The sequence below is a fragment of the Malassezia japonica genome, chromosome 5, assembly GCF_029542785.1.
Source record: "Malassezia japonica chromosome 5, complete sequence".
Classification (NCBI taxonomy): Eukaryota; Fungi; Basidiomycota; class Malasseziomycetes; order Malasseziales; family Malasseziaceae; genus Malassezia; species Malassezia japonica.
In genome coordinates, this window is record NC_083374.1 from 254652 (window position 1) to 280358 (window position 25707).

Here is a 25707-nt window from a genome sequence, read left to right on the forward strand (position 1 = left end):
AGAGGCGATGAGGAAGGCCAACGTGTTTCGCCATGAATCGGCGATTCCGCGCATGGTACGCTAACGAGACTCATGACAGTCGTGGTCGCCACGCAACTTGTACAATTTGATCGCGCGGTCCTCGACACCGTACCTCGCGGGCCAGACGACGTTCACCAAGACCAGCCTGACGATGTACCAGCAGCGCTGGCGCTCCAAGCGCCTCTTGCGCGGATACCACGGCGACTGGATCCCGGAACGCCGCTTCCGTCGCTGGTTCCTGCCGACGCACCTGCCGAGCTTTGCCTCGCTCCCGGCCGCTAAGCGGGGGAAGAAGGAGTCGGGCAGTGCCCTCGACACGCCCGTGCCCCCGGTGCTGAACCTGTTCCTGCGCGATGTCGAGCGCAGGCTGGACGTCGTCGTGTTCCGCTGCTGCTTTGCACACAGCGCATACCACTCCCGCTCGCTCGTCCTCCACGGAAAGGTGTCGGTCAACGGCCAGCCAATCACCGACCCGGGCAAGCTGCTCGAAGAGGGCGACTTGATCTCGGTCGAGCCGGAATCGATTCCCATGCTCAACAAGCAGATCGCCAAGCGCGTCCAGCAGGACCGCGAGCGCCTCGCGCCCAAGGCGCCCGAGGCCGAGGCAAAGGCCGCGCCCGAGGCCGCTCCAGAGGCCGAGACCGCTCCTGCCGAGAGTGAGGCCGCTCCTGCCGAGGGCGAGGCCGCTCCTGCCGAGGGCGAGGCCGCTCCTGCCGAGGGCGAGGCCGCAGAGACTGCCCCCGCCGAGGCCGCACCGGCCGCGAAAAAGGCCCAAGACACCCTGCCGCCGGGCGTGCTGCCTTTCCACCTGCCGCCGTTTGCGGCGCCCTTCCTTTTCATCCCGCCGTACCTGGACGTGAGCTTCCGTACGTGCTCGGCAATCTACATGCGCCACCCGACCCTCACGTCGCACCTCGCCCGCTCGCGCGACCAGTCGGACAACAGCCAACCGCGTGCGCAGCGCGTCTTCCAGTCCGATATCCCGACGCCCTACCCTGCTGGCGGTGAGATGTTTGGTCTCGCGTGGGAGTTCTATGTGCGCAATGCGCCGCGCGTGCGTGGCGACGAGCGCCGCACCAAGGTCGAGGGCCGCTACGGCCGCTCGGGCTTTGAGTCTGCCCGTGCGTGGGAGAGTGACCGCCGCCGCGTCGCGATCCGCCGCGGATGGGGCCGCAAGCGCCGCATCTCCCTGCCTACCTCGCCGCTCTCGCGCGGCCCGTCCAAAAGAGCCCCATAGGCCATAGCAATACCCCTGGGCGTGCGCCCGATCTCCCGATCTCTTGCCATGACCGCCTGCGTGCAGCGCGCTGCGTGTCCGGGCGAGCGCGACTTTTGGCGCTGTGCGCTATGGTAAGTCCTTGGGCTTACGCAGGTCACCGGACGGGAGTCTGTTTCTGGCGCGCGCCGAGTCGCACGTCTTGCATATCTTCGATGCAAGCGATTTTCGGTGCATACAGACCTACCGTGCACCGACGCCCGTGCTGGACGTGAGCTGGTACCTGTATCCGGCGACGGCAGACGACGAGCATGTGCACTGGTGCTTTGCAGTGAGTGGTCGGGATATGCCGGTGCGCCTCGTCGACGCGCGCATAGGCGAGGTACGTCGCGCGGCTCACGCAGTTGAAAGCGACCTATGCCATGGTCAACCATATCGAGGAGTACGTCGCGCCGAATGCACTTGCGTTTGGGCACGACTGTGCACGGTACGTTGAGTTTCTTACTCAGGCTGTACGGCGGCGTAGCCGAGGCCGTGGCCGTGTTTCAGCTCGCTGCGCCGGGCGCCAACCAGCACATGGCGCTCGACCTATCGGCGGCGAGTGCATCGGACGCTCAGGGCGGCCAGCGCGGGCTTGTCTCGGCCTTGGCACCGGGGTGGGCACCGCGCGCATTTGACGAGGAGAACGGCGGCCAGCCGCTCGAGATTCTGGCCGTCGGTACGTTTTCAGGCACCATTGGCCTCTATGTGACCGACGCGCACTGGCTCGCGAATGCGGCCGTGCGCCGGCAGGCGCAGTGGGTCGCTCCGCCGCGCCATGGCGCCGAAGAGAGTGTCGCGGGTGAACACGTATGCCTGTGTGGATGGCGCGTCGCCGAGGGCGCTGGCATTACCCAGCTAGCCTGGCACCCAATGCACCGCAACATTTTGGTGGTCGCCATGCGCCGCTCGTCGCACTTGTTTGTGTACGACACAAGTTATTTGTATGGCATGGCCGATCCTTTCCACTTTCGGCGACTGCCCCTAACCGATCCTTCGCTGATCGCGCGCTTGGATCGGCGTGCCAAGCACACACATCAACGCCTATGGTTCGATATCGACGCACAAGGCGAGTACCTCGTCACTGGCGACGACCAGGGCGACGTGTCGATTTGGGCGTGGGACACAATTCTCCAGGGCACGGCCCCCGGCGCGAGCGTTCCCCCTACGGTGCAGTTTCACGCCCATGCAGGTGCGTCTGTGCGACTGACGCAGACACGATCGGAAGTGCGCAATTTCAGCCTGGCCATCTTCAGTACGTATTGACCACGGCAGGCGCACGGCACTGGTCGGCGGTGCACAGCAGCAGCGAGTCAAGCGATGCGTCGTCCTCGGACGAGGAGCACGGGCCAGTTCCGAATGAGGCTGTGACAGCACTTTGGGCGTGGTCTAGGGCTCCACCACCTGATACCCACAAAACGCAGCAAACTACACTAGATTTCCCATAACGGAGTACGAATTGGGTGTGATTAGGCTAGTAAATGCAGCGGAATTATTCGATTCAAGCGCGACTCGCTTCGATTAGAAGACGGCGTCGAGGCAGCCAGCGCAGACGATGTCTTCAAGACAGCTGATGTGTTAGTTTATCTCAGGACGCAATACGTACCAGCAGGCAAGGATACCAACGCAGAAGGCGCAGCTGAGGGTTAGTACCGTGCGTGGGAATGCGATGCGTACCAAGGACCGCACATACCGTCTGAGGGTTAGTATTGCTTACACGCGGCAAAAATACGTACGCTTCTCCTGAACACGAGCGCGCCTCTGGTCGAGGTTCTGCATAGGTTAGCACGCGAGCCCAATTGAACAAAAACATACCGAGCCGCCCATGGGGACCTGCTGCTGGTATCCACCGGGGCCGCCGTAGCCGCCGGGACCACCGTAGCCGCCGCCGGGACCACCGTAGCCGCCCTGCTGGGGAGGGTACTACAAGGTTAGCAAAAATAAAAAACATCAGTAGGGATACATACATAACCACCTTGTTGACCGTAAGACATCTTGATCGAAGTTGTTGAAGAAAGGCAAAACCCACACGATTCGGGAGCCCACCGTATTTATCAAAGTCTGCGGCGTCCATCACATGCACACCCATGCAGCCACTATGCAACACAGCCGCGCGTCCGTGGCTCCACTGCTCAATGTCATTACGTAACCGGCGAAATTGGCCTCATGCCAGCCTGCGGATTGTGCCTGGACCTCCACTTCACTATGTGGGGGCGGCGCATCGCCGGGGAAATTCCTCGGACGCGCGTGGTAAGCTATTTTTGGGAGATACAGAAAGTCAGCACTAGGGGGGGGGGGATGCATGATCATCAGTGGTGCGTGTTTGAGCTTTTTCGTCGGGTGGGGTGGGGTGAGACTCGAGGCCTTGGTTAGGATTAGTTCCAGTTTCTTGCATATAGCCTTCCTGGCCGATCAAGTTCATGTCTTCTTGCTCCTTGTCCAGGTTGTGGAACACAATCCAGAAAATGATGGCACCCACAAAGGCAAGACCGGCAAAGACACCGTAGTTGATCACGAACCGAGGGTTGGTCGAGAGCGCAGTAAAGGCCTCGCCAATCGCAGCGGCAATGGCCGTCGTGAACAAGCTAATGGCCATCACGATCGAACGCATGTTCTTTGGCGCCATGAGCATCGCAATCTCCATAGATGTGACAGACGCAAAGAGCTCACTGATAGCCATCAGAATATACGAGCCAGACTGGATCCACACCGTCAAGGGCGAGTATACCGCCTCGCAGTGAAGATCGCCGACCATGACATCGTCGCGCACGTGTTCGCCGCAAGGGTTCTTTTTGTAGATATAGGCTTGCAGCACGGCGGCCCACACCATGGCGCCCGACGCAAAGAGAAATCCAATGGTAATGCGTTTGATGGGGGTCAAGGGAATTCGGAGGTAGTCCAAGAAGGGGTACAGACCCAGGTTGAAGACGAATACAAATACAATGACAAAGATGGGGTCGAGAAGCGCCACAATCTCTGTGGGGGCAGATCCCGTGTCCATTTGACCAGCCTGGATAATCAGGTTGTTGATGATCTGGTTATAACACAGCCAGTAAAGGGGGAAGAGGACCAATACCGCACAAGCCTTGATACCACGGCTCAGCTCGTCGATCCACAGATCGCTGTAGGTCATCCACGGCTTGCGCTCCGATTCGGGTATGTTGGAGGGCTTCGCACTGTCCCAGAAGGTGTCCGACTTGCACCGCTTGATCAGCGTGCGCAAGTTCCAACTCCAGTTGCTGCGCAGTGCCATGCCCCATGCCTTCAAAGCGCGGCTAAGGACGGACCCGTCCGGAGGGACCTTGACATAGTAGTTGCGGCCGAACCAGAGCACAGGGATCGGCAGGATGAATACAATAGTGGGTAGCATATACGCAAGCCAGAAGCCCACAAACTTTTCGCAGTATACCATCCCCAGCTGGCCACAGAACGAGCCGATGTTGATCATCAAGTAGAACCACAGGTAGAGACGCGCCGTGGTGAGTGCGGGATCAATGATCACCTTTTCGCCCGACTTGAGCTTGACAACCGTCTGCTCTTTAATTTTGGTCTGCTCTGCAATGAGAATAGAACAGTTGCTCTTGAAAAAGCCGGTACCAATGCCCATAATGATGATCGCAATGACGAAACAGGCCATAGCGCCACTTGTGTCGTCACCTTTGCTCGAAGGGAGGATGCCTGGGATAGCCGAGATGGTCAAGAGGATGTGGCCGACCATGGCAATCGCAACACCCACACAGAGGGTGTTGAAGCGGCCCAAATACGTGTCCGCGATCCAGGCACCCAAAAGTGGAGTGACGTAGCACCAAAACTGGTTGAAGGTCACTAGACCGTTGGCGACTTGGCTGCCCTGTCCAAGCGCGCCGGACGGCCTACTCTCTCCATGCGCAGCGCCCGTGGGAGAAGGCCGGCCATCGACCGTGGGAATAGGATGGGCAATGAAATTGGTAAAAACCTGAGTAGCGCCGTAAAAGCTAAAGCGCTCGGCCAGCTCACAGATGCCAATGGCAAATACGGCAAGAGCCATTTTCTCGGGAACGCGTCGCAATGTCGCACGTTCTTCCGCACTGGGGAAATAGTTATCCTCCGCTGGCCTCGCATCTACCGCGTCGCCCAGGTGCGTGAGCGCCGGTGGAAGCCGCTCAGGCTCCTTCCCTGCTTCCCGGAGGTGTTCATTATACACCTCTTGCCCCACAAGTGCCTCGGCGGCATTCGAGTCGCCGTTCAAGTCCTCCTCTACATGTGTTAGCGTGTGGTTCAAATCATTCCAACGTACGAGGCATGATTGGGCTGCCCGTGGAAGTAGGTTATGGAGAGGACTGAATGGGAAAGCCAAATGCATAAAACGCGCAAATGACTCGCGGTGCTTCTGTAACAAAACCCGTTAGACCCGGTGGGTCCCATGCATTTTGGAAGCACCTGACTGCGTCTAATTCGTGTTGGATGCAGGTTGGACAATTGAGAAAATTATCCCTAGCTTGGCGGCGACGATGGCCATCTCGCTCGTTGTGCACGATTTGATTGGCTGACCTTGGGAAGTGGTCCGGTCTAGATCCGAAAGCCCGATGGATGCAAATCGGCTTGCTGGCGCTACCCCAGTTTCGGACGGACAAGGAGATAGAAAGGCGTGTGTATGAAAACGTGCTAGTGGCTATCGCTTTGTAGAAAATATTCACAAGGAGGGAAATAAACCAATTATGCCTGGCGAGCCAAGGGCGACGAAACCGCCTGGGGACTGGTAGATTTCGGCCCACTGAAACTCGCAGCCCTGGGACTGGAACACAGTTTAGACATGGCCTCGCGGCGCGTACGGAGCGAGCGGCGGGCAAGGAAATTGTTTGCAAAGAATGATTCCATAGGCGGACCACGCGGCTGGCGCCGCGGCTGAATGAGCGCCGCGTGCGGCGGCTGGGGCGAACCTCCCGGGCGCGGCCCACCGTCGCTTGGACGGCTCGAGGGCTTGCCCGCGCCGAGGTCATTGTAGGACTGGCGCTTGTCCTGGCGGTTGTTGGGCGTGCTCGGCAGATTTTCGCCCCCGTGGTGGGTATCCGGTTGGCGTGAATGAGCGTTGCCTCCCGGCGAGTCCACGACGGGCATCGTACGCTGTCCGATGCGCATGCCCACCGCATTTACATCTGCAGGAAGGGGGGGGTGGGGCAGGGAAGGAATTTGAGAAGCTGATTCGATCACAATGGAGGGCGTAACAGCGCGATGGCGCTCGGGGGTATCCATGCCATACTGCTTTTCGTTCCGCTGTACAGTCGAGGTGCGTCGGGATTCGCTGCGCATGCCTCCCTGGGCCATGTTTCCACTCTCACGGTTCCTGTCGCGACCGCCGTACGAGTTGGGCCGCGGGCTACGCGAGAAGGAGCTGTCACTTCCATCGTACGACTGGTCGCCCGCATGCTGCTGCCGCAGCGCGTTCATGGCAGACATCGCCTTGGACACGTCGGGCGGCAGCTGCTTGGAACGGCGTTGGTCCGAGTCATGCGCGGAGCCCAAAGAGACGCCGAGCGACGAGCCACTGTAACGGTTGCTGGGCGAGCTGTTCGCGAGATGGGAAAAGTCCATCCCCTGGCGCTTGTTCATTCCATGCCGAGGGTTCGACGGCAACTCGTTGTGGGAAGAGAGCTGCTGTTGCTGGAGGAGTGCAGCAGACGCCTCCAGCTCAGCCTTTGCACGCATTTCCTGAGCCGCTTGGAGCTGGGCAAGGAGTTTGTTTTGCTGCATGACAATTTGCTCATTTTGTTGGTTTTGGAGGTGCAAAGCATTGAGCTGCTGTGTGAGCTGGGCCGTGGTGTTGGTTTGGAAGTTGTTGGAAACGCCAAACGGCCCATTCATGGGGTCAGACATCATGGCAGCATTTGCACCGTTGAACCAGTCAAGGCCCGCCATGCCCGACTGGGGTTGACCATGAGATGCGCCGTAAGCATCGGCAAGGACAGAGGGATTGCCCGGCTGGCCCACCATAGGCCATGCCATCACATCAGGAACACCGCCTGCCCACATGGCATCTTGGGGCATGGACTGGAAATTTTGGTGGGGCATAGGCATCGATCCCGACGGAGGGCGGCCACTGCGGGATGAGCGGGCCGAGTCCTGGTGAGCGGAGCCTCGCTTTGGGTTGTATTTCGCATCCTGGCGCTGCATTCTTCGTGCGGACAAGAACCAAAGACAGCAGCGTATATAGACAATACCAGGGAGAGACCGGTAGAAAGTTGATCAAGGCGTAGATTTCATATACCGAGCGGAGTGTCTGTCAACACGAGCAGCCCACGCCAAGGAAAATCACGCGCCTAGACCGAACACCCCTCCTAAGACTAAGCGCAGCTGTCAGCAAGTGTTGGGCAGAGCCAAGCTAGGGCCGCGCTATGCCATGTAATCACGTGCCATATATGAATGGGCGGCCAATGACGTCGTTTTATGCAAAGTCTGTGAAAGTTTGAACACGAGGCACCCTGTAAGCAAGCGCAGTTTGTGGGCGCATGCAAAGGCGCAGATTGGGCCAGTGTTTGGCCACCAAAGTGCAGCTTTAGTTTTAGGCGAGGCTCGGCGCGTTAAGGGCATCATCGCTCGCCATCTTTTGTACTCCTGGGTTTATAGATTTGCCGCGGGTACTACTTTTGCAACTGTCTTTGGCAGCTTCACCTCCCACCATTCTTTTCCCAGGATGCAGTTCAAGCTTTCTGTTTTGTTTGTTGTCCTTGCCGTGAGCATTACGCAGGCCAGCGCCGCTCCGGCCGCCCCCCTCGTCAAGCGTGATCAGCCCGAGGGCAAGTGGATCCCCCCCTACATCGGCCAGGTCGAGAAGCGCGACCAGCCCGAGGGCAAGTGGATCCCCCACTACATCGGCCAGGTCGAGAAGCGCGACCAGCCCGAGGGCAAGTGGATCCCCCCCTACATCGGCCAGGTCGAGAAGCGTGACCAGCCCGAGGGCAAGTGGATCCCCCCCTACATCGGCCAGGTCGAGAAGCGCGACCAGCCCGAGGGCAAGTGGATCCCCCCCTACATCGGCCAGGTCGAGAAGCGTGACCAGCCCGAGGGCAAGTGGATCCCCCCCTACATCGGCCAGGTCGAGAAGCGTGACCAGCCCGAGGGCAAGTGGATTCCCCCCTACATCGGCCAGGTCGAGAAGCGTCGCAAGCCCGAGGGCAAGTGGATTCCCCCTTACATTGGCCAGGTCGAGAAGCGCCAGGAGGAGGGCGGTGAGGGTATTCCCCCTAACATCGGCCAGGTCCTCGATGAGGAGAAGCGCGAGGAGCAGAAGGTCAACGGCAAGTGGATTCCTGCCTACATCGGCCAGGTCCTCTAAATCAACAAAGAATCTACGGGATATTGGTTCTGCACGGGACTCGAACATACGCGGACTTGATTCGCTATCGTTGAGGGCTATTTGTGATACGAAAGCTCTTGATGGTATAACTGCACCGCAGGAACGGTCATATATCTCGGTGACCGTGCAACCACTCACTTGATACTCGGAATTGTATGTCTATGCAGTATTATCCCTGCGATATGGCTGGATGGCTCATGGATGGCTGGCCACGGTTTCGAATGAATGAGCATGCATATTAGTGCAACGCTTCTTGGGAATTTGGAATACTTTTTGAAAATCAGATAGGGATGACGGTATTTTAGGTAGACGGGTTATAGGAAAATGCCAGCAGATTACGCAAAGCACCGGCTATAGTTATGTACTAGCGAAGAGCAACAACTTCTTTCCGAGCGAGAGAGAAGCTTGCATCCATCCATCGAGATCGTCGTCATTCGTGAGCGTAGGTGCATCCGGCTGTTCGCTGAATTGAAGTACACGAATGTCTGAGCCAAGTCGTTCTTGGACCTTGGTCAAGAGAGATAGGTAGGTGAAGTTGGGAGGCATGCGCACTGCCAGGATTTGTTCCGCATCGCCCACGCGCGTCACCTTAATACGGTAATACGGGGGTGCATCCGAACCCAGCGGCACAATGGAGCTCCGACGTGTAGACACAGAAGTAGTGGGCGAGCTGGAGCCGGTAGGGGAGTGACGTTTTGGACTTTGTGCCATACGCAACCCTTGCAATTGGGAAGCGAGGTCAAAGTCGAGTGGATTCAGCGGATCCGAAGCGCGCACTTTGGAAGGGTAAATCTGCTTGGACGGCGAGACGGATGTTTTGCACCGATCGCCAGGCCGCAGCTCCAAAAAGGCGCGCAGAGGGGCAGAGCGCAGGACGTGCTCAGGGCATGCACAGAGACTGCGCATGTACAGATCGAGGTCCGCGCGGCGCTGCGAGGCAGCCTGCTCGTCAACATGGGCCAGAGACACTGGAAGGGTCGGGAGGATTCCTGGGTGCATAGAAGGGTCATTACTGGTATTGCTGCCGGTGAATTCTTGAGCAAGTGACATGTGAAACTCGATGAAATCTTCATACAGTCGGTATAAAATCAAGTCGCGCACTTCGTGCCCTTGGGGTTTGTCCGGCGCATCGGTAGAGGAGAGTGTAGAAACATAGGAAACGCGGATTCTGTACCAGTAGTCATTCGGTTCGTAATGAAAAGAGTCCACAAAAGCCGACGACATCGTGCCAGAAGGGAGGAAATACATCGACATCGTAAGCGAGTGATCATAAGATCCCGAGCTCGGCGATTTGGCTTCAGGAGTGGGAGAGAACGAGTCGAGCGGCGACCCTATTGTGCCGCCAGTCCGCACCGCAGTGAAGTGGTCGTCCACTTGTGGCGACTGCATTAGCCCAGGCGCTTTTACGGCAGCCTCGCCGGTGGATTGAGCGTCAGGAGGGAGGGGTGGTAGGGGACTGTCCCTTGTCTTGGTCAGTTGTGTCTGCTCGGTATGAGAGAGCTCAAATTTGCCCAAGGGTATAGCATTTTGACGGAAGCGCTGATTCTTCTCTTCCCACTCCTGCACCGACGGAATCTGTCTCAGGATCTCTTGTACGTTGGGGCTTGCCACTGGCTCGCCGGATGCCGTATCGCGGAACATGACAAAGGCGATAGGGATGAGACCGGGGATACCCAGCCGCCCCAGAGGTTTAGCCACAAGCCATTCCTTGTCGGACCGAGCCACGATCAAGAGGCTGTCGCCCTCCTTTGCATCCAGCTCCTGTGACCGTTCGGCGAAGAAATCGTACTTGACTGTTGCAAACCAGGTACCGTTGGGCCGCCCTGGCGCAGAGTTACGCTTGGCAGACGACTTCATCACGCCAAGCTGGTCAGGACGCGGCATACCGTTGGGGTTGAGCTCGCTTCGACTGGTCAAGTTGAAGGCAGCAGTAGGCGAGCTACGCTGTAGAACTTCAAAGTGAGACTCGGGCACCAAGCCTCGCGCGTTTGTCACAGGATTACAGGCTTCGATCCAGCCTGCGCGCGGCCCGCTTTTGTATGCCACAACGTGGAAAAAATCGCCTCGGTGAAAGCTCAGCTCGCAGGGGCTCTGCGACTCGTAATTCATCGCAGCGCGGATGACCTGCTTAGGCGGGCGCAGTGAAGCCGCATGCTTTATGCCAACCACAGGTGTGGAAGCAGAGCGCGAGCTTCCCGACGGCCGATCCCTTAGGGTCATACGTAAATCTTTGAGCGACTTCATCACAGATGCTGCTTACTCTGGCCTGCTCCCACACTCACAAGAAATAGACGAGAGCAGGGGCAGAAGGGCGTAGCAAAACAAAAAAGCAACAAACCAAACAACGATCAAAAGAAGGTTTGTATCCAACTGTGATCCATTTGCACAGCTCGAAGGCAGGGTAGCGAATAGGATTCGCAACCACCCCAGAACACAATGCTAGCGAGCGCGAATACTGCTTACGAATGTTTTGTCATAATGCAATGCTGCGGATTCTTTTATGCAGGGCAGTGCCCCGGTAATTCGCGCAACCTGGGTGTCTTCTGGGGACATTCCCAAAATAGGACATGGAGACGCGCACGGGACGAAGTGGAAAGTGCATTACCAAACTAGCACTATGTAATAGGAGTTGCGGGGTAGGGATACAAAAGAGGGAATGCAGTGAGATAGGGAAGGGGGAGAAGAAGGGGGTCCACGTCGTCGAAACACTCCTAGCCAGGCAGCCCAAAAAAACCCAAGCACCGTCCAAACCAGCTGGACAAGCACGTTCTTACCAGAGATACTTTACTGAGTGATCGCGTTGAACAGCGGGCTGGGGGTCTGGCCATTGGCGAGCTGGTTCGTAGAGGAGACGCCCTGCATGTTCTGCATGACGCCGAACGGAGCGTACGCCTCGACAAAGTCCTGCTCGTTGAACCAGTTGGCCATTTCGGTGTGGAAGTTGTATGCCTGACCAGTGGAGCACTGCGCACCACCGTTGAAGTTCTGGCAAGCGTACTCGGTAACCCAGATAGGCTTCTCGTACTTGTTGTGCCAGTGGTTCACGTACTTCTTGAACTTGTTCGTGGAGGTGTCGTAGTAGTGCAGCGCCACCGCGTCGATCGCGCTCCACACATCGGGGCACGTCGAGCGGAAGTTGTCCATCCAGGTCTCACCGCTCGGGGCGTTGGTGGTGACAGGGGAGACCACGTACCAGCCGAGGCCCTTGAGAGGGAGGATGTTGGCACGCATAAGACCACACGCAGTGTTAACCGACATGTCCGACTGGCCCTTCTGGTTCGGCTCGTTCATACCAAGAACACACTTGCCTTGGTTGTGCTTGCCATTGAGGTTCTGGAGGACGTGCTGACGGAAGTCATCCTCGTTCCGCTCACCCCAGAGCATGGGGCAGAACGTGATGTTCGTCGGCGCGTTCCTCCAGCCCGGCGTGGCGTCCCACGAGTAGTACCAGGAGACCTTGTCGTTAATCCAGCGGTTAATGTTCATGCTTCCCTTGTTCGCCCACGCCAGACCAAGCTTGCCGCTGTTGGACAGCGGCGCGTTGCCCGAGTTGGACGAGGACGAGGACGAGGACGACGAAGGAGAAGCCGACGACGACGACGAGCCCGTGGACGAGCCAGTGGACGAGCCCGAACCCGACGAGTTCGAGCCCGACTGCGTCGAGGCAGTCGAGTTCGACACCGCCGCGTTGCGGGTGTGCGACGAGCCACTCGAGCTAGACTGATGCTGGTTCCACGAACCGACCACAGAGTGCAGACCAGCTGCAAAGCCCTGCAGAAGAGAATCAGCATTGCCGTTGTTCCTGCGGTCCACCATGTGCCTGTCGGCGGGTGGGAGCACCGCAGCCTGTGTCGCAGACACAAGCGCAAGCGCAGTAAGGACAGTAGAGACAGTGAGCTTCATCGCACGCTGCGTTAGAAAGAATGTAAGGAAGGGTGATAAAAGACGTGCGAGCTAGCGCACAAGGGAGGGGGAAGCGGTAGAATGGGGTTAGAGAAGAAGATCCATGTGGCCAACGCGCCTTGTTATACATTTCTGCGCGGCGTTGCATGTACAGCCCCGTCTTGGCACGAGGCGCGAGAGAAGGTCGTCGTAGAGTTTAATGGCTTCTTCGCAACGATTCACCGGTGTCTGCACCACTCATAATCGCCGTCTGGCATATCGGGAGCCCATAGAGGGATAGAGCCGTGCATAGAATTTGCCCTTCTCCCCACTTGCGTCGCGCTCGGACCCTGTGCGGCGAAGCTTGATTTTGGACAGGCGTCATAGGCCGCCGCGCCGCAACACTGCAGGTGGAGTTTAAACGTGCAGGTCGATCGGGGCTGACGTAATACGACGCGTCAGTGCGTGGAGAACGCGCGGAGCACGGCGTGGCGAGCGTGGCGAGGAGCATGCACGAGGTGTGGACGGTGCGGATGCGCCACCGGGGCGTGGAATACGGGCTGGAGGTGTATTCAGATGACCTCGTTTCCAGATTCCAAGAGCGGGTGTACGAAGCGACGTCGGTGCGGCCCGAGCACCAGAAGCTCATGGCGCAGCGCGTTCCTGGCGGCCCCATGCCGACGCTTACGCGCACGGTACAGCGCCAGGAGGCGGGCGCGACACCGCTCGAGGCATGCGGTCTACGAGATGGCGCGCTGGTGACCGTCGTCGGTGCCAAGGACGACGAAATTAACGCGATCCACGAGCAAGAGTCGGCGTGGGCGAGGCGCAATGCGCCTCGCCAGCTGCACCCGAGCCTCTTGCGCGGAGCCAAGCCGCGGTCGACTGCGACGCCCGCACCCCGCCGCGTCTTTGGACAGTGCGTGGTGCACCCGAATACCCCCTCGCACGACAGATTTAACGGGCTGGTTCTGCGCTACTTGGAACGGCTCGCAAGCGACCCTGCTGTGCTGCATGTGTGTCGTACGCACGGCTACGAGGTCGGGACGCTGACAGAGCTGCTGCCGCACGAGCACCCCAACCTCTTGGGCCTGAACGAGAACAAAGGTCAGCGCATTCTCTTGCGCATCCGTACCGACGCTGCCGATGGTACGCGCGACTACAAAACGACACGGCGCGTGCTCATGCACGAGCTGGCGCACAACGAGGTACGTACGACCGACTCACCAGATTTCCGAGCATCCCCCTGAATTCAAGATCCTCAACAGCAAGCTGAATGCCGAGGTCGACGCTTACGAGCGCGCCGAGCTCCACGGCACGCACCGGCTGCACGATGGCCCGGCGTACGAGCGGGTGGAGCAAGTCCAGCAAGGCGGATCGTATACCCTGTCTGGCGGCACGTCGCGTGCCCCTCCCCCCTCGGAGCAGCTCGAAGAGCGGCGAGCGCGCATTCTCCGTGCCACCGAGACGCGCCTCGCGCTGCTCGACCAGGAAATCAATGCCAAGTGCGGCGACGCTGCCGACGCCCCGCCGTCTGTGCACGAGGCGCAAAACCAAAAATAGGCCCATTTTTACATGTGGAGGCTATGTCCGGCGCCACTCCAAAGCGCCGCTGAGGACGTTGCGAACGCCTTTGGTCGGCGCGTAGTTGACGTGATCCATCTGGATCTCTTTTGCCCGTAGTCCCGAGAGCGAGTGGCCCAGTACAGTGAATTTGACCTGGAGTGCGTACAGCGGCCGGGTGGGTGCGCCATGCGCGAGGATCGTCCCCTGGAGTTTTGTGCACGCGCCCGCGGCCAGCGTCGGCGTCGTCCAGCGTAGCAGGTGACGGCGGCGGTCAAACACGACCGACCCGGACTGTGTGGCACTGAGCTCGGACGCGCTGCTTGTATGGCTCACGCTGTGCGCCGTCGACGGCATGCCGTAGTCACGCACCGCGGCGTCGAGGCCTTGTGCGCGCTCGCCGAGCTGCCACTCGACGACGAGGTCGGTGAGCGCACGCGGCGCGCCGAGCTTGGACTCGATCGTGATGCTGAATGCGTGCGTACCGAGTGCCGCGTCCCAGTCGTCGAGCTGGACGTCGAGCGCGAGCGGCAGGGTGGTATCTGCGCTGGACAGGGCCGAGTGCCCCAGCGCCGGCGCCGCGTCGCCGGTGAGCTTGGTCGCGATGCGGTACGTCCCCAGCTCGAACGGGCCGTCCGGGGGCAGGAAGTTGAGCACCGACGCGGACGACCACTTTTTCTGGCGCACGCACGCGTGCCACGCCGCGTCCTGGACGAGCTCCGGCTTGGTGAGCGGCACGGTGAGCTCCGGCACGCCGCTGAGCCAGGCCGTGCCGTCGATGCGTCCTGCGAGCTCGAGCGCGACAGGCTTGCCCGCGGCGTTCACGATGCCCTCGAGGCACTCTACAAAGTCGAGGTAGAACTCGTTCTTGGCGTACTTGCTGTTGGGCCTGCGCCACGGGACCTGCGAAGTGAGCGCCGAGCGCGACTGCTCCGACGCGCTGCCCAGGCCGACCGTGCTCACGAGGCGGTCGAGCCAGCTGGGGGGCAGCACGATATCCTTCAGCGCGTTCGTCTCGGTGATGAGCACGTTTCCGTCGCCGTCGAGCATCTCCTCCAGCAGCTCGTACACTGTGTCAAAGTGGTCGCAAATCAGCTCCTCGGTCATCAGCGCAGGGTCCGACGATGCCGCCAGGTACGACTGCAGGACGTCGACGACCCTGTGCAGGAACTCGAGCGGGACAAGCGGGTCGACTGCGTCAGCACATACACGTACCCTCACGCGACACAGGGCATAGGAAACGCAGCTCGCCGACCTTGATATGGCACAGCACCGCGCCGCCTTCGTGGGTATCGTCGGCCGGGGCCGGGGGTGCGTCGGCCGGCGCGTCGGCCGTCCATACGTTGGGCATATCTTTGCTGCTCTCGCTCGCTGCGCTCTCCTCCCCACTCTCCTCTTCGCTCTCCTCCTCGCTCTCCTCGCTCTCCTCGCTCTCCTCGGCCCGCAGCACGTCTTCCGCGACCGGCACGACGAGCACCGGCGGCACGTCGCGCTCGCTCCCAGACGCGCGCGCCTTGCGCAGCACACTATTCAGATAGTCGACATGCAGCAAGGGGTACACTGCATGCCGATTCCGGAAGCGCGACAGGACGATCGGCCGCCCGCTCGCGCCGAGAACGATCAGTCCGTCCATGCAGTGATGGAGGTGTGTCCCTCCCCTTTTTTTCGTCTCCACCATGAGCTACGCCGCGCGCCCGGCCGGCGCGAGCACGACGATCGGCGCCCGCCAGCCTGCTGTCGAGTACATCTGTGCGGGTACGTTGCCCCACTGACACAGATTGCTCGGCGACCAACGAAATCCGTGCGCGCGAGCCGATCCGCTGCCGCGAGTGCGGCCACCGTATCATGTACAAAAAGCGCACCAAGCGCATGGTACGTCGCCCTTCTTACCCAGCTCCATTTCGAAGCGCGGTAGTATGTAATCACTACGAATCATTACCTGCACGACGCCGGCGACGGTCACGCTCACGGTCGCCACGCCGCTGGTCGCGCGGCGACTCCCTGCCCCAGCTGCGGGCCTCGGGCTCGGTCTTTTTGCGCTTGTTGTCGGGCGTGTCGTGCGCAGGAGGCTCGGGCGCTGCGCCGCCTTCCGCGCCGACAAGGCGGTCCGCTAGCGAACGCTTGCGCGAACTGCGCTCGTCGTCGTCACGACGGTCGTCGGTGCGCCACGCGTCGTCACGACGGCGATTCCACACCGCATTCGACTCGGGGCGGTCCCGCGTAGCACGGTCAGGGTACATAGGTCGGTCGTCGCGACTGCGGGGGCCCCACGCACGCTCACGCTCGCCCCACACCCGCTCACGAGGGCGGGGGTCGGGGCGCGCCTCGCGGTCGCTCCCGCGGATACGCAGGCTCACTGGCTCACGCTCGGGGGTATCGCGACGAGGCGTCTTGTGCTCATCTCGCGTAGGCGTGGGCGGCGCGGCGCGGCAGGGGGTCGCGCGCGTCGCGCGCATTGCGGGGAGGGTCGCGGGCATCGCGCGCGTTGCGAGGAGCGTCGCGGGCGCTGCGGGGGCCGTTGCGTGTGTCGCGGTCGTTGCGAGGGCCGTTGCGGTCGTCGCGCACGTCACGGTCGTCGCGTGCGTCGCGGTCACGAGCATCGCGCATGTCGCGATCGCGCGCATTGCGGTTCGGAGGGTCCCTCGCGTTGCGGTTCCGAGCGCCCCGGGGCTCGTTGGACGTGTCGCGAGTGTCGCGAGTGTCGCGGGTGTCGCGAGTGTCGCGGGCGTCGCGCGTAGCACGAGCGTCGCGAATGTCGCGAGTATCCCTTGCGTCCCTCGCGTCTCTTGCGTCCCTCGCGTCTCTTGCGTCCCTCGCGTCTCTTGCGTCTCTCGCGTCTCTCGCGTCCCTCGCGTCTCTTGCGTCCCTCGCGTCCCTCTCACGTCCCGTATCCTTCGCCTTGGCCTCGCGTGGCTCTTTCGACGGCGTCGCCTTGGCCTCGGCCGCGTCCGCCTTGGCCTTGGCCGCCCTGCGGCGCGGCGTCTCGCGCTCTTTTGCGCTCGGCGTCTCCTTCTCCTTGCGCTCGCTTGCGCTCGGCGTAGACAGCACCGGCTTCGGCTTCGGCTTCTCCGGCACGACATATGTAAAGTGCCCGAGGCCGACCCACTGGCTCGCGCGCTTGCGCAGCGTCGCCGCCAGGCCTTGCGCAAGGACCTTGAGGTCGCCGCGCGACTCGTTCTGCACCATAGCCTCAACCGTCTTTTGCAGCTCTTTGCCGTGGACGTCGTACAGCGGAAAGTGTGCCGAGACGCGGTTCAGCACGACGATTGCATTGCGGATGCGCATGTACTCGTCTGACGCGAGGCACGTCGTAAACGCGTCGTACAGCGCCTCGTGCCATTCGAGCACCAGGCCGCGGTAGGCATAGTGCGTGAGCGGCGCGTCGCTCGGCCGCTGCCGCGCGCCACGCAGGCCGTCAAAGGCCATTGCAAAGCCGGGTAGCTGTTCGCCGACAGCCTCGCGTGCGTACACGTCCGGCTCGAGCCACGCCTGCGTGTCCCCGAGGATCCCGGCGAGGAACCTCGCATAGTTCCGCGCCTCGTTCTCCGTCGCAAGGAACAGCGTCTGCGCGACATGCTGGCGGAAGAGCGAGTCGTACACGGCAAGCGTCGGGAGGTTGCGTGTGCCGTTCGTGTGCAGTGTCTTGAGGAAGCGCGCGGCAAACATCGCATCGATCGGCGACAGGAGCGCGCGGGGATGCAAGCACTGCGCCACGAGCTGCTGCACACGCAGGCTCGGTGAGACGCCGTCCGCAAAGTAGTGCTGCTTTTCGTGCGCGAGGCGCCGGCGCGTCGCTTGGTGCGCGAGCGTCTGCTCTTTCAGCTCGGACGTGAGCTGCGTAATGTTGTCTTGCAGCCGCACGCGCGCGGACTTCTTCAGGCTCTCGCTCAGCTCCGTCGACGCATCCACGTCGCGGATCCACTGGCGCAGGCGGCTGATCTCTTGCTGGTAGCGGTCCATCGGCACGACAATATCAGAGAGGGACAGCTGCCAGAACGTGACAAAGAACGGCGCGCCAAGGGCCGAGAGAGCCTCCGAGGGGAGCTGCGTCGCCATCGCATCAATGATGGGCTGCAGCGCAGGCTGCCAGACTTGCTGGGGCTCGTCCGCAAGGGGTGTATCGGCGGCCGCGGCGGACGCGACGGCGGACGCGACGGCGGCAGACGCTTCAGTCGCGGAGCTGGCTTCTTGCATCGGCTCGTCGGCAGGCTGTGCAACGTCCATCGGCTCGGAAGCGTCGGCAGGCTTGGTAGGCTCCGCGGGCTCGGCGTCCATCGGCTCGTCGGCGGACTCGGCCTTGGGCTCGGCCGCGTCCGCTTCCATCGGCTCAGTCTTGGGCGCAGTGTCGGCCTCCGCCTCGTCCTCCGTCTTGGGCTCAGCTTGGGCCTTTTCGTCCGAATCGCCTTCCTTGGCCTCTTCTCCTTTAGCCACGCCATCCTTGGCCTCGCTCTTGCCGTCGCCCTTGGCCTCCTTGGCCTCTTCGCGCTTCTTTGCGCCGGGATCGAACCGCGCCATTTTGACTTCGAAGGCGAGTTTCGGGCGCGTAATGTGAAACGCGACCGGCGCATCGAGCCCAAAGCGGCGGAACAGGTCCTGCGGCGGAGGCACCAGCTCTGCAAACTCCTCCGCCTTGAGCATCGACGACAAAAAGTGGCAGTACTGGAACAGCGTTTCCTGCACATGATCAAACGTGCTGCCGAGCGACTTGATGTGCGCCTCGGCGTCCGACACGAGGAAGACACACGCCTGGCGCTGCTGCGCAACGAGGATCAGCAGCGGCAGCACAAGGTGGCTCGTGGTGAGCGTGCCGAGCAAGCGCATGCCCCCCTTTTTGTACGTGTTGCGCGCGACGAGCACGGTCGTCGGCACGGAGCCCGAGCCCGGCGGAATAAAGGTGAGCGCCGCCTCGCTCTGCAGCAGCGGCCCGCCGGTGAGCGCCGCGATCTGCGGCTCGGACAGCTCGCCGATCGGCTCGATGCCGGCCATCTTTTGCACCAGCTCCGAAAGCACGACGAGGTCCTTGACGTGGTTGCGCTTGAGCTGGTTCGTGAGGTACTGCAGCAGCATCGTGCAGTCCATCGACGCGTATTTCTTGTAGAAAGCGCCCGCAAACGACGCAAGACTCTTGAGCCAGAGACTGGTGTTGGTGCCGTCCGACTTGGTCCGGTCTTTTTCGGGGTTGCTCAGCGCCTCGAGCAGGCTGAACGAAAAGACATCGTACTCGAGCGGCGTCAAGTACTTGGCCGCATCCACGACGTGGTCGATCAGGTTATCGTACGACTGGATCTGGTTGAGCACCACCGCGAAAAACACGGTGGGGTTCGGATGCGAGGCCTTGGCGAGGCTCCGGCCGCTCGTCCGCACATTGTCCGCACTCACGCGGCGCAAAATACTGCGCGCCTCGCGCTCCGTCTCCGACTGGCGGAACTTGAGCTCGGGGCGCTTGTAGGTGCGGTGCTTCCACTCGCCATAGATGCGGAAGCGCTCGGGGTACGAGAGCTGCGAGAGGAGCGCCCACAACTCGTACAGCAGCGCCGCGTCCGACTCGGCAAGCGAAATCGACGGGAGAAGCTGCGTACGGACGAGCGCAAGCCACGCCTCCTTGTTCTCTTGCCAGTGCGCGGCGCCGAGGCGGCACAGCATCTGCAAGAGCGGCAGGTCGTGGTACAGATGCGGCCCAGCCAGCGCAAGGAACGGCAGCGCAAGCACGACGACCGACTCGGCATTTTCGCACTCGAGCAGCTCACTCGCCCAGTCGCCCACAAAGAAGACGTAGCGCTCCGACGCACTCGCCCGCGGCTCGGGCGCATAGGCCGTCAGTGCGAGTGCCGGCGCACTGCGGCCCGGCAGCAGCCGTCCGAGCGCCGTGCCGGGCGCCTTGTGCCCAAGCGACACGGCGGCGTATGCGGGCCGCAGCATGTACTTGGTGAGGCGCAGGTAGGCCGATGCGAGCGGCGGAAATGCGCCAAACAGCCAACCGTGCTCCTGCAGAATCGGGCGCACGATCGACACGGCGCCGCACGCGAGCAGTGCACGCACGACATGCGCAATCTGTGCCGGCGCATCGCGCTGCTTGGCTTTCATGTCCGGCGTCTCGTCCTGCGAGGTCTGCGGCGCGTCGTCGTCGACGAGCGGCGCGGCCATCGTCAGGGCGTTGGCACCGACCGACGCGCTCTTTTCCGCAAGCGCGTCTTGGTAGCGTTTCTTGAGGTCCGCCCAGCCGCCGAGCGGCGCGAGGTGCGGCATCAGGCGCTCGAACGAAAACACCTTGGCACGGATGAGGAGCGCCGCGACGAGGTACATTTCCTCTGGCGTGTCGTCGCGTGTCTCGGGGTGGGCATAATGCGCAAACTGGAAGCCAAGCACATCGGCAATGCGCTCGCCACTCCACGACGACTGCCGCAGCAGTGACAGGAAAAGCGGCGCATAATGCACGACGCTCGTCGCAAACACGGCCAGGACCAGGTCGAGGGCGCGCGCCGCGTCCAGGTGAAAGTAGCCGACCAGTGCGGAAATGCTCTCGAGGACCGAGCGTGCGCGTGCCTCGCGCTCGTCCGCCGACTCTTGCTCGTGGACGTCGACGCTGCCGTCCCACGGCGCGTCGTCCAAGCGCTTCGCCACGAGCGGCGGCCCGCGGCGCGCGACGAGCTCGGTGAGCAGCGCCGAGTACCCCTCGTTTTCCTCGCGCAAGAGATTGTATTTCTGCTGCTTGAAAAAGCTCGCGGTGCGGATCTGGATGCCGCGGCGCTGGAACGGCGTTGCCTGCACGACATTCGCCGCAGCGAGCAACGGAATATCCTCGCGGACACACACTGCCTCGCGCGACACGATGCCGAGCGCCGCCGTGGCGCTCAGCACCTCGGCGAGGCGCGCACGCGCGGCGGCGACCGGCAGCGCTTGGTCTTCGCCGCGGACGTCGTCGGTGCCATCCATCTTGTTGCGCACGTCGCGGCGCGCATCGAGCTCCCAGTCCACCGCCCAAAAGAGGTCCAGTAGCGTATCCTCCCACTGCGCGTCGCGGCGCAGCACGTACGCGACGTTCTTCGGAGCAAGGCCGTCGAGCGCCGCGCTTCGGAGGAGTGCGGCGCAGTTTGCGGCCGCGTCGCGGTGCGCGTCTGCAAACTGCGACTCGAGCTGCGTGCGCCTACGTCAGTCAGAATACGTACACCCCCTCGAGCGCCGCCTCGTCCGCCGCGGCCGCGACCGCGGCCGGCAGCCAGAGCTCGGACGCGTTGGTCATGCTGGCGGAGAGAAAGCACGTGGGGCCACGTGGCCGAGCTATGGGACGAAGCAGAGGTATAGACCGAGGCCGGTGAGCGCGGCGACGACCGCGACCGACGCGAGCATCCAGCCGTGCTCGCGCGGCGTCAGTGGGTCGAATCCCGCGTGGATCAGGTAGGACGGGGGGTTTTCTTGTGGGGCGGCAGGCTCGTCGTCGTGCGTGAGCTCGTACGCCTCTTCTTCTGGCGCATCCGAAGCGAGGCCCAGCGCCGCGGCGCCATGCGCACGCGCACGCCGGGGCGTTGTGTTGGGCCCGCGTGCAAGGAACGCATCGCGCTCGGCTTGCGCCGACATGGTGTGGGAAAGAAATATGGCGCGATGCGGCGCGGTGCGGCGCGTGTGGAGGTGGGGCGTGCTATCGGTGGGTGGCAACTTGTGCACGGACTGCATGCCATGCCGCCCTTTTCGACGTATGCGGCGCAGTTCCTTGCGCAACGCGCGCAAGCGCCCGAGATAGAGAAAGAGGTGTTGAGTAGGTAGTGCGGCTGACCTAGGCGGGGTGCCTTCGGACTCGGACGACGAGCCAGGAAGCGACCTGACGCGCTGGCACCAGACGCAGACGATGGCGGCGCTCGGGCCGTCGGACGTCCTTGCATCGTACGCGGATCCCCATGATCCGTTCCTGGCGGAGCCAGAATCGCTCGCGTCGAGCATGCACGAGCCGCCGAAACGCGTATCGCTCGAAGAGAGCGACGCGGACTCGGAGTCGTCGCTTGCGGGGCGCAACGGCGTGCGCGCGCGGCGTGCGCGCCACCAGCTCTCGTCGCTGCTCATGTCGTACACGGGCGTACGGAGCACACGCAGCGAGTGGACGCCCCCGGCGGACCTGTACGCACCACTCATGCACGATACCCACGCGCCGCTCGCGTCGCAGGAGCTCGAGGAGCTCGATCTGAACTCGACGCGCGCTTCGCTCGCGTACCCGGTGCGCGCGCTCCCGGTGAGCGACGAAGGGCGCACTGTGCCGATACACAAGTGGCACGATCTTCCGAGCCTCGTGCTCTTTCTCGCGACACTCGCCGCGGCGCTCCTCCTGGACACGCTGGCGATCGTGTACGCGCCGCCGCTCGGTGTCGAGCCGGCACTACGGCCATCACCGTACTATGTGCTCTCGCGCTCCGTGCCGATGCTCGTGCTGGTCATCCTCGGCTCGCTGGCGGCTGCGGCGCTCTTTGTACATACCTTGCAGCGCGCGCTCGCATGGGGCGCCGCGCGCCTCGTGCATGCCGGCATGCTCCTCACGCCGGGCCTCCTTGGCCTCGCGTGGGCCTGGGCATTTGCAGGGAGCTTTTTGTACGACGAAGAGGGGCGGTACGGAGGAGGTTGGAGCACGACAGGCCTGCGCCTCCTTTCTTTACTGCCGTTGGTCTGTGCGCTGCGCCTCGGCGTGCACGTCTATCGCAACGAGATCGACGCACACGCCGCGCGGCTCGAACGGGGCCTGCAGTTTGTGCTCGACACGCAGCGTGCGCTCCTTCTTCCGCTGGCGGGGGCGATGCTCTCGACGCTGTGCATCGCTGCCCTCTTTCTTACGCTCCTCGCGCAGCTCTTCCTGGTCGGCCAGCTGCACACGCGGCCGGCGGGCCTCGTATGGTCGACCAGCACCGAGGCATGCATTCTCCTGGGCCTCACCGTAGGGACATGGCTCTGGGCCACGTCCATCGTCCAGGGCGTCCTCACGGTGACCGTCGCGGGGGCCGTGCGCGACTGGCACCAGGCAACGCTCGATATCGACGCGCCGGTGCCCGCCGCCTTGCCGACACTCGACGAGCCGGCACACCGCGCAGCGGTCCGTGCATCGCTGCCGCTCCTCGGCAGCGTATGCGCCGTGACGCTCTGGACGAGCGCCGCGCGGTTTTTCGCGGCGGTCCTTGCCGCGGTACGAGCGGTGTGTGGCGCGTACCGCTGGGCGCTCGGCGTGCGCGACGCGCCGCTCCCGGCGCCACTGGCACGCCTTGCAACGCTCGGCGCAGACTCGCTCCTCGCGCGCGCCGATGCGTGGGGCGCCCAGGTCCTGGTCCTGGTCGGCGTCACGGAATCGGACGCGTGGAGCGCGGCACGGACCTCGTGCCTGCGGCAGCCGACAGCCAGAGGTACGTTTAGCTCCTGACACAAGGTCTCCGCACGCTGCTCACGCACCTGAGCTATGCGCTTGCGATGCTCGCCGGCACGGGCGGCTTTCTTTTTTGCACGCACCAGATGCATGTCCCGAGCGACGCGCTGCTGGTAGCGCTGCTCTTTGCAACGGTCGCGCTGCAGACGCAGCGGATAACGCAGGATGTGCTATGTGACGCGTACGTCTACAAACTGATCCAGGATCGATGCGCTCGCAGTATGTGATGATGTAGATGACCAAGTGTAATGTAGTGTAGGAGCTCCACAGGTTGGTAATGGACTCGATGGCAATTCGGTGCACGTTTGACGGGTCGAACGAGGTCGGGGTGTATGCGTGCCTGACGGACACGTACTGCCTCGTCGCGGCCGATCCACCGAGCGACTTTCTCGAGGGGCTGCGTACGGGCCTCGGTGCTGCGTTTCCGATCGTACCATGCACGATTGCGGGCTCGCGCCACATCGGCGAGATGGCCGTTGGGAATGAACATGGCTTGCTAGTGCCTGAGAATGCGAGCAACGAAGAGGTCAAGCACTTGCAAACGTGCTTGCCAAGCCTATCTATAGCCAAAGTTGCTCTAGCCACACCTGGCCGTCATTATGCATGCAATAGTACGTTTCTATTCTTACTCAGACTATGGCATGGCGGTGCGCCGAAATTCACCTGAATGGTTCTTTAGCGTCGCAGAAGCGGTACTACGAGTCGATAGGTACTCCTGCGCTCACTTCGGAAGAGAGTACGTCGTGGTTCTGACACAGTGACCCTTCCGACGTTGGCCGGTGTACGACATTCTCTGACTACGGTGCACTGGTCTCTCCAGCGACATCGTTAGACACACAAGAAAAATTACGAGAACTCGCCGTCCGCCATGTCACGCCGGGCACGGCGAACAATGGCTCGCATGAAGTCGGCGCGGCCGTGTTGGTGAACAAAGACGTGCTGTTCGTCGGTGCATGCACGACGGACGGCGAGATCGAGGTAATGTCTTCGGCATTTTGGTTCCAAGGCAATACCCCCCCACCTGACTTCACGCCCCCTCCCATTATAATTCACTGTGATGCATAGCGGTATCCATCTACGGCTGTTGCTGCTGCATGAGCCGAGCGCTGTGTGAGGCCTCTCCACGTACTTCTCCTCGCCGAAGCGGGCACCGACGCGCTCCGAGTGCTTGAGGAACTTCTGCGTGCAGTTGGCAATGCACGCCTGCTCCTTGCTGGTCGGAGCCTTGCTCGTAAAGTCGTTCACGCAGTCGTCAAAGCAGCGCTCGACCAGGCCCGTGTACAGGCGCATAAAGTCCTTCATCTGCTTCTGCTCGATGACGCGCTGCATCGCGAGCTGCTCGCTCGAAGAGAGTTGCGACACTGCGTCAGCTTCGCCACCTACAGTCCATCGTGGGTCGTTGCGACGATCTTCGCGCCCGGTGCTGACCTCAGCAGCTCGGCCGCAGTAAATTTCTTCTGGTGGCGCAACGCCACTTGCATCCAACCTCACTTTTAATGGCGGTCCGCTGCCAGTTTGAGAACTCGTCCGAGGTGGGCGTCTTTGCCCGCCTCACCAACTCTTACTGCTTGGTCACGATCGGTGGCTCGACCAACTTTTATTCTTCCTTTGAGACGGAGCTCGGTGACCTGATCCCCGTCGTGCACTGCTCGATTGCCGGCACGCGCCTTGTCGGCCGCCTGACGGTCGGCAACCGCCACGGCCTGCTCGTGCCGATGACGACTACAGACCAGGAGCTCCAGCACCTGCGGAATAGTCTGCCCGACTCGGTCGCGATCCAGCGTGTGGAAGAGCGGCTAAGCGCGCTCGGCAATGTGATTGCGTGTAATGGTACGTACATTCTTCCTAACCCAGATTATGTTGCGATTGTGCACCCCGACCTCGACCGCGAGACGGAGGAGATTATTGCCGATGTGCTCAAGGTCGAAGTCTTCCGGCAAACGGTCGGCGACAATGTGCTCGTCGGCTCCTACGCGACGCTCTCTAACCAGGGCGCGCTCGTGCACCCCAAAACTTCGCTGCAGGACCAGGACGAACTTTCGTCGCTGCTCCAGGTCCCGCTGGTCGCCGGAACCGTGAACCGCGGTTCGGACCTGATCGGGGCGGGGCTGCTCGTCAACGACTGGGCCGCTTTTGTCGGGATGGATACCACGGCTACCGAGATCTCTGTGATCGAGTCCACCTTCCGGTTGCAAGGCCAGGAGGCGGGCGCGGTGGTCAACGAGCTGCGTGATGCTTTGGTCGATTCGTACGCGTAAA

The 25707-nt window shown here is 61.9% G+C and overlaps 13 protein-coding genes across 13 annotated transcripts; 6 read left to right on the top strand and 7 right to left on the bottom strand.

Annotated features, from left to right (window-relative positions):
* Positions 1-172: 172 nt before the first annotated feature.
* MJAP1_002924 (uncharacterized protein) lies at positions 173-2713 on the top strand (the record flags this gene model as incomplete). Its single annotated transcript, XM_060266856.1, has 6 exons — positions 173-1239; positions 1394-1619; positions 1642-1724; positions 1747-2468; positions 2552-2663; positions 2701-2713. 6 exons carry the CDS (start codon positions 173-175, stop codon positions 2711-2713), a joined length of 2223 nt encoding a protein of 740 aa, XP_060122839.1.
* Positions 2714-3560: 847 nt separating this feature from the next.
* On the bottom strand, positions 3561-4994 carry MJAP1_002925 (uncharacterized protein; the record flags this gene model as incomplete). Its single annotated transcript, XM_060266857.1, has 1 exon — positions 3561-4994. One exon carries the CDS (start codon positions 4992-4994, stop codon positions 3561-3563), a length of 1434 nt encoding a protein of 477 aa, XP_060122840.1.
* Positions 4995-5971: 977 nt separating this feature from the next.
* Positions 5972-7171, bottom strand: MJAP1_002926 (uncharacterized protein; the record flags this gene model as incomplete). The annotated part of the gene is made up of 1 exon (XM_060266858.1): positions 5972-7171. One exon carries the CDS (start codon positions 7169-7171, stop codon positions 5972-5974), a length of 1200 nt encoding a protein of 399 aa, XP_060122841.1.
* Positions 7172-7946: 775 nt separating this feature from the next.
* On the top strand, positions 7947-8588 carry MJAP1_002927 (uncharacterized protein; the record flags this gene model as incomplete). Its single annotated transcript, XM_060266859.1, has 1 exon — positions 7947-8588. The coding sequence occupies one exon, from the start codon at positions 7947-7949 to the stop codon at positions 8586-8588; it is 642 nt and encodes a 213-aa protein (XP_060122842.1).
* Positions 8589-11393: 2805 nt separating this feature from the next.
* MJAP1_002928 (uncharacterized protein) lies at positions 11394-12512 on the bottom strand (the record flags this gene model as incomplete). The annotated part of the gene is made up of 1 exon (XM_060266860.1): positions 11394-12512. The coding sequence occupies one exon, from the start codon at positions 12510-12512 to the stop codon at positions 11394-11396; it is 1119 nt and encodes a 372-aa protein (XP_060122843.1).
* Positions 12513-13138: 626 nt separating this feature from the next.
* Positions 13139-14054, top strand: MJAP1_002929 (uncharacterized protein; the record flags this gene model as incomplete). Its single annotated transcript, XM_060266861.1, has 2 exons — positions 13139-13699; positions 13722-14054. 2 exons carry the CDS (start codon positions 13139-13141, stop codon positions 14052-14054), a joined length of 894 nt encoding a protein of 297 aa, XP_060122844.1.
* A 21-nt stretch (positions 14055-14075) lies between these two features.
* On the bottom strand, positions 14076-15687 carry MJAP1_002930 (uncharacterized protein; the record flags this gene model as incomplete). Its single annotated transcript, XM_060266862.1, has 2 exons — positions 14076-15247; positions 15270-15687. The coding sequence occupies 2 exons, from the start codon at positions 15685-15687 to the stop codon at positions 14076-14078; spliced, it is 1590 nt and encodes a 529-aa protein (XP_060122845.1).
* A 43-nt stretch (positions 15688-15730) lies between these two features.
* RPC10 (DNA-directed RNA polymerase core subunit rpc10) lies at positions 15731-15969 on the top strand (the record flags this gene model as incomplete). The annotated part of the gene is made up of 3 exons (XM_060266863.1): positions 15731-15809; positions 15832-15926; positions 15949-15969. 3 exons carry the CDS (start codon positions 15731-15733, stop codon positions 15967-15969), a joined length of 195 nt encoding a protein of 64 aa, XP_060122846.1.
* A 20-nt stretch (positions 15970-15989) lies between these two features.
* RLR1 (THO2 plays a role in transcriptional elongation) lies at positions 15990-21294 on the bottom strand (the record flags this gene model as incomplete). Its single annotated transcript, XM_060266864.1, has 4 exons — positions 15990-15993; positions 16020-16893; positions 16937-21198; positions 21221-21294. The coding sequence occupies 4 exons, from the start codon at positions 21292-21294 to the stop codon at positions 15990-15992; spliced, it is 5214 nt and encodes a 1737-aa protein (XP_060122847.1).
* A 38-nt stretch (positions 21295-21332) lies between these two features.
* On the bottom strand, positions 21333-21629 carry MJAP1_002933 (uncharacterized protein; the record flags this gene model as incomplete). The annotated part of the gene is made up of 1 exon (XM_060266865.1): positions 21333-21629. One exon carries the CDS (start codon positions 21627-21629, stop codon positions 21333-21335), a length of 297 nt encoding a protein of 98 aa, XP_060122848.1.
* A 99-nt stretch (positions 21630-21728) lies between these two features.
* MJAP1_002934 (uncharacterized protein) lies at positions 21729-24280 on the top strand (the record flags this gene model as incomplete). Its single annotated transcript, XM_060266866.1, has 7 exons — positions 21729-21807; positions 21830-23428; positions 23652-23667; positions 23719-23947; positions 24082-24128; positions 24207-24219; positions 24269-24280. 7 exons carry the CDS (start codon positions 21729-21731, stop codon positions 24278-24280), a joined length of 1995 nt encoding a protein of 664 aa, XP_060122849.1.
* A 243-nt stretch (positions 24281-24523) lies between these two features.
* On the bottom strand, positions 24524-24838 carry TIM9 (protein transporter tim9; the record flags this gene model as incomplete). Its single annotated transcript, XM_060266867.1, has 3 exons — positions 24524-24554; positions 24578-24809; positions 24832-24838. 3 exons carry the CDS (start codon positions 24836-24838, stop codon positions 24524-24526), a joined length of 270 nt encoding a protein of 89 aa, XP_060122850.1.
* A 106-nt stretch (positions 24839-24944) lies between these two features.
* Positions 24945-25706, top strand: TIF6 (Eukaryotic translation initiation factor 6; the record flags this gene model as incomplete). The annotated part of the gene is made up of 2 exons (XM_060266868.1): positions 24945-25278; positions 25303-25706. The coding sequence occupies 2 exons, from the start codon at positions 24945-24947 to the stop codon at positions 25704-25706; spliced, it is 738 nt and encodes a 245-aa protein (XP_060122851.1).
* Position 25707: the final 1 nt, after the last annotated feature.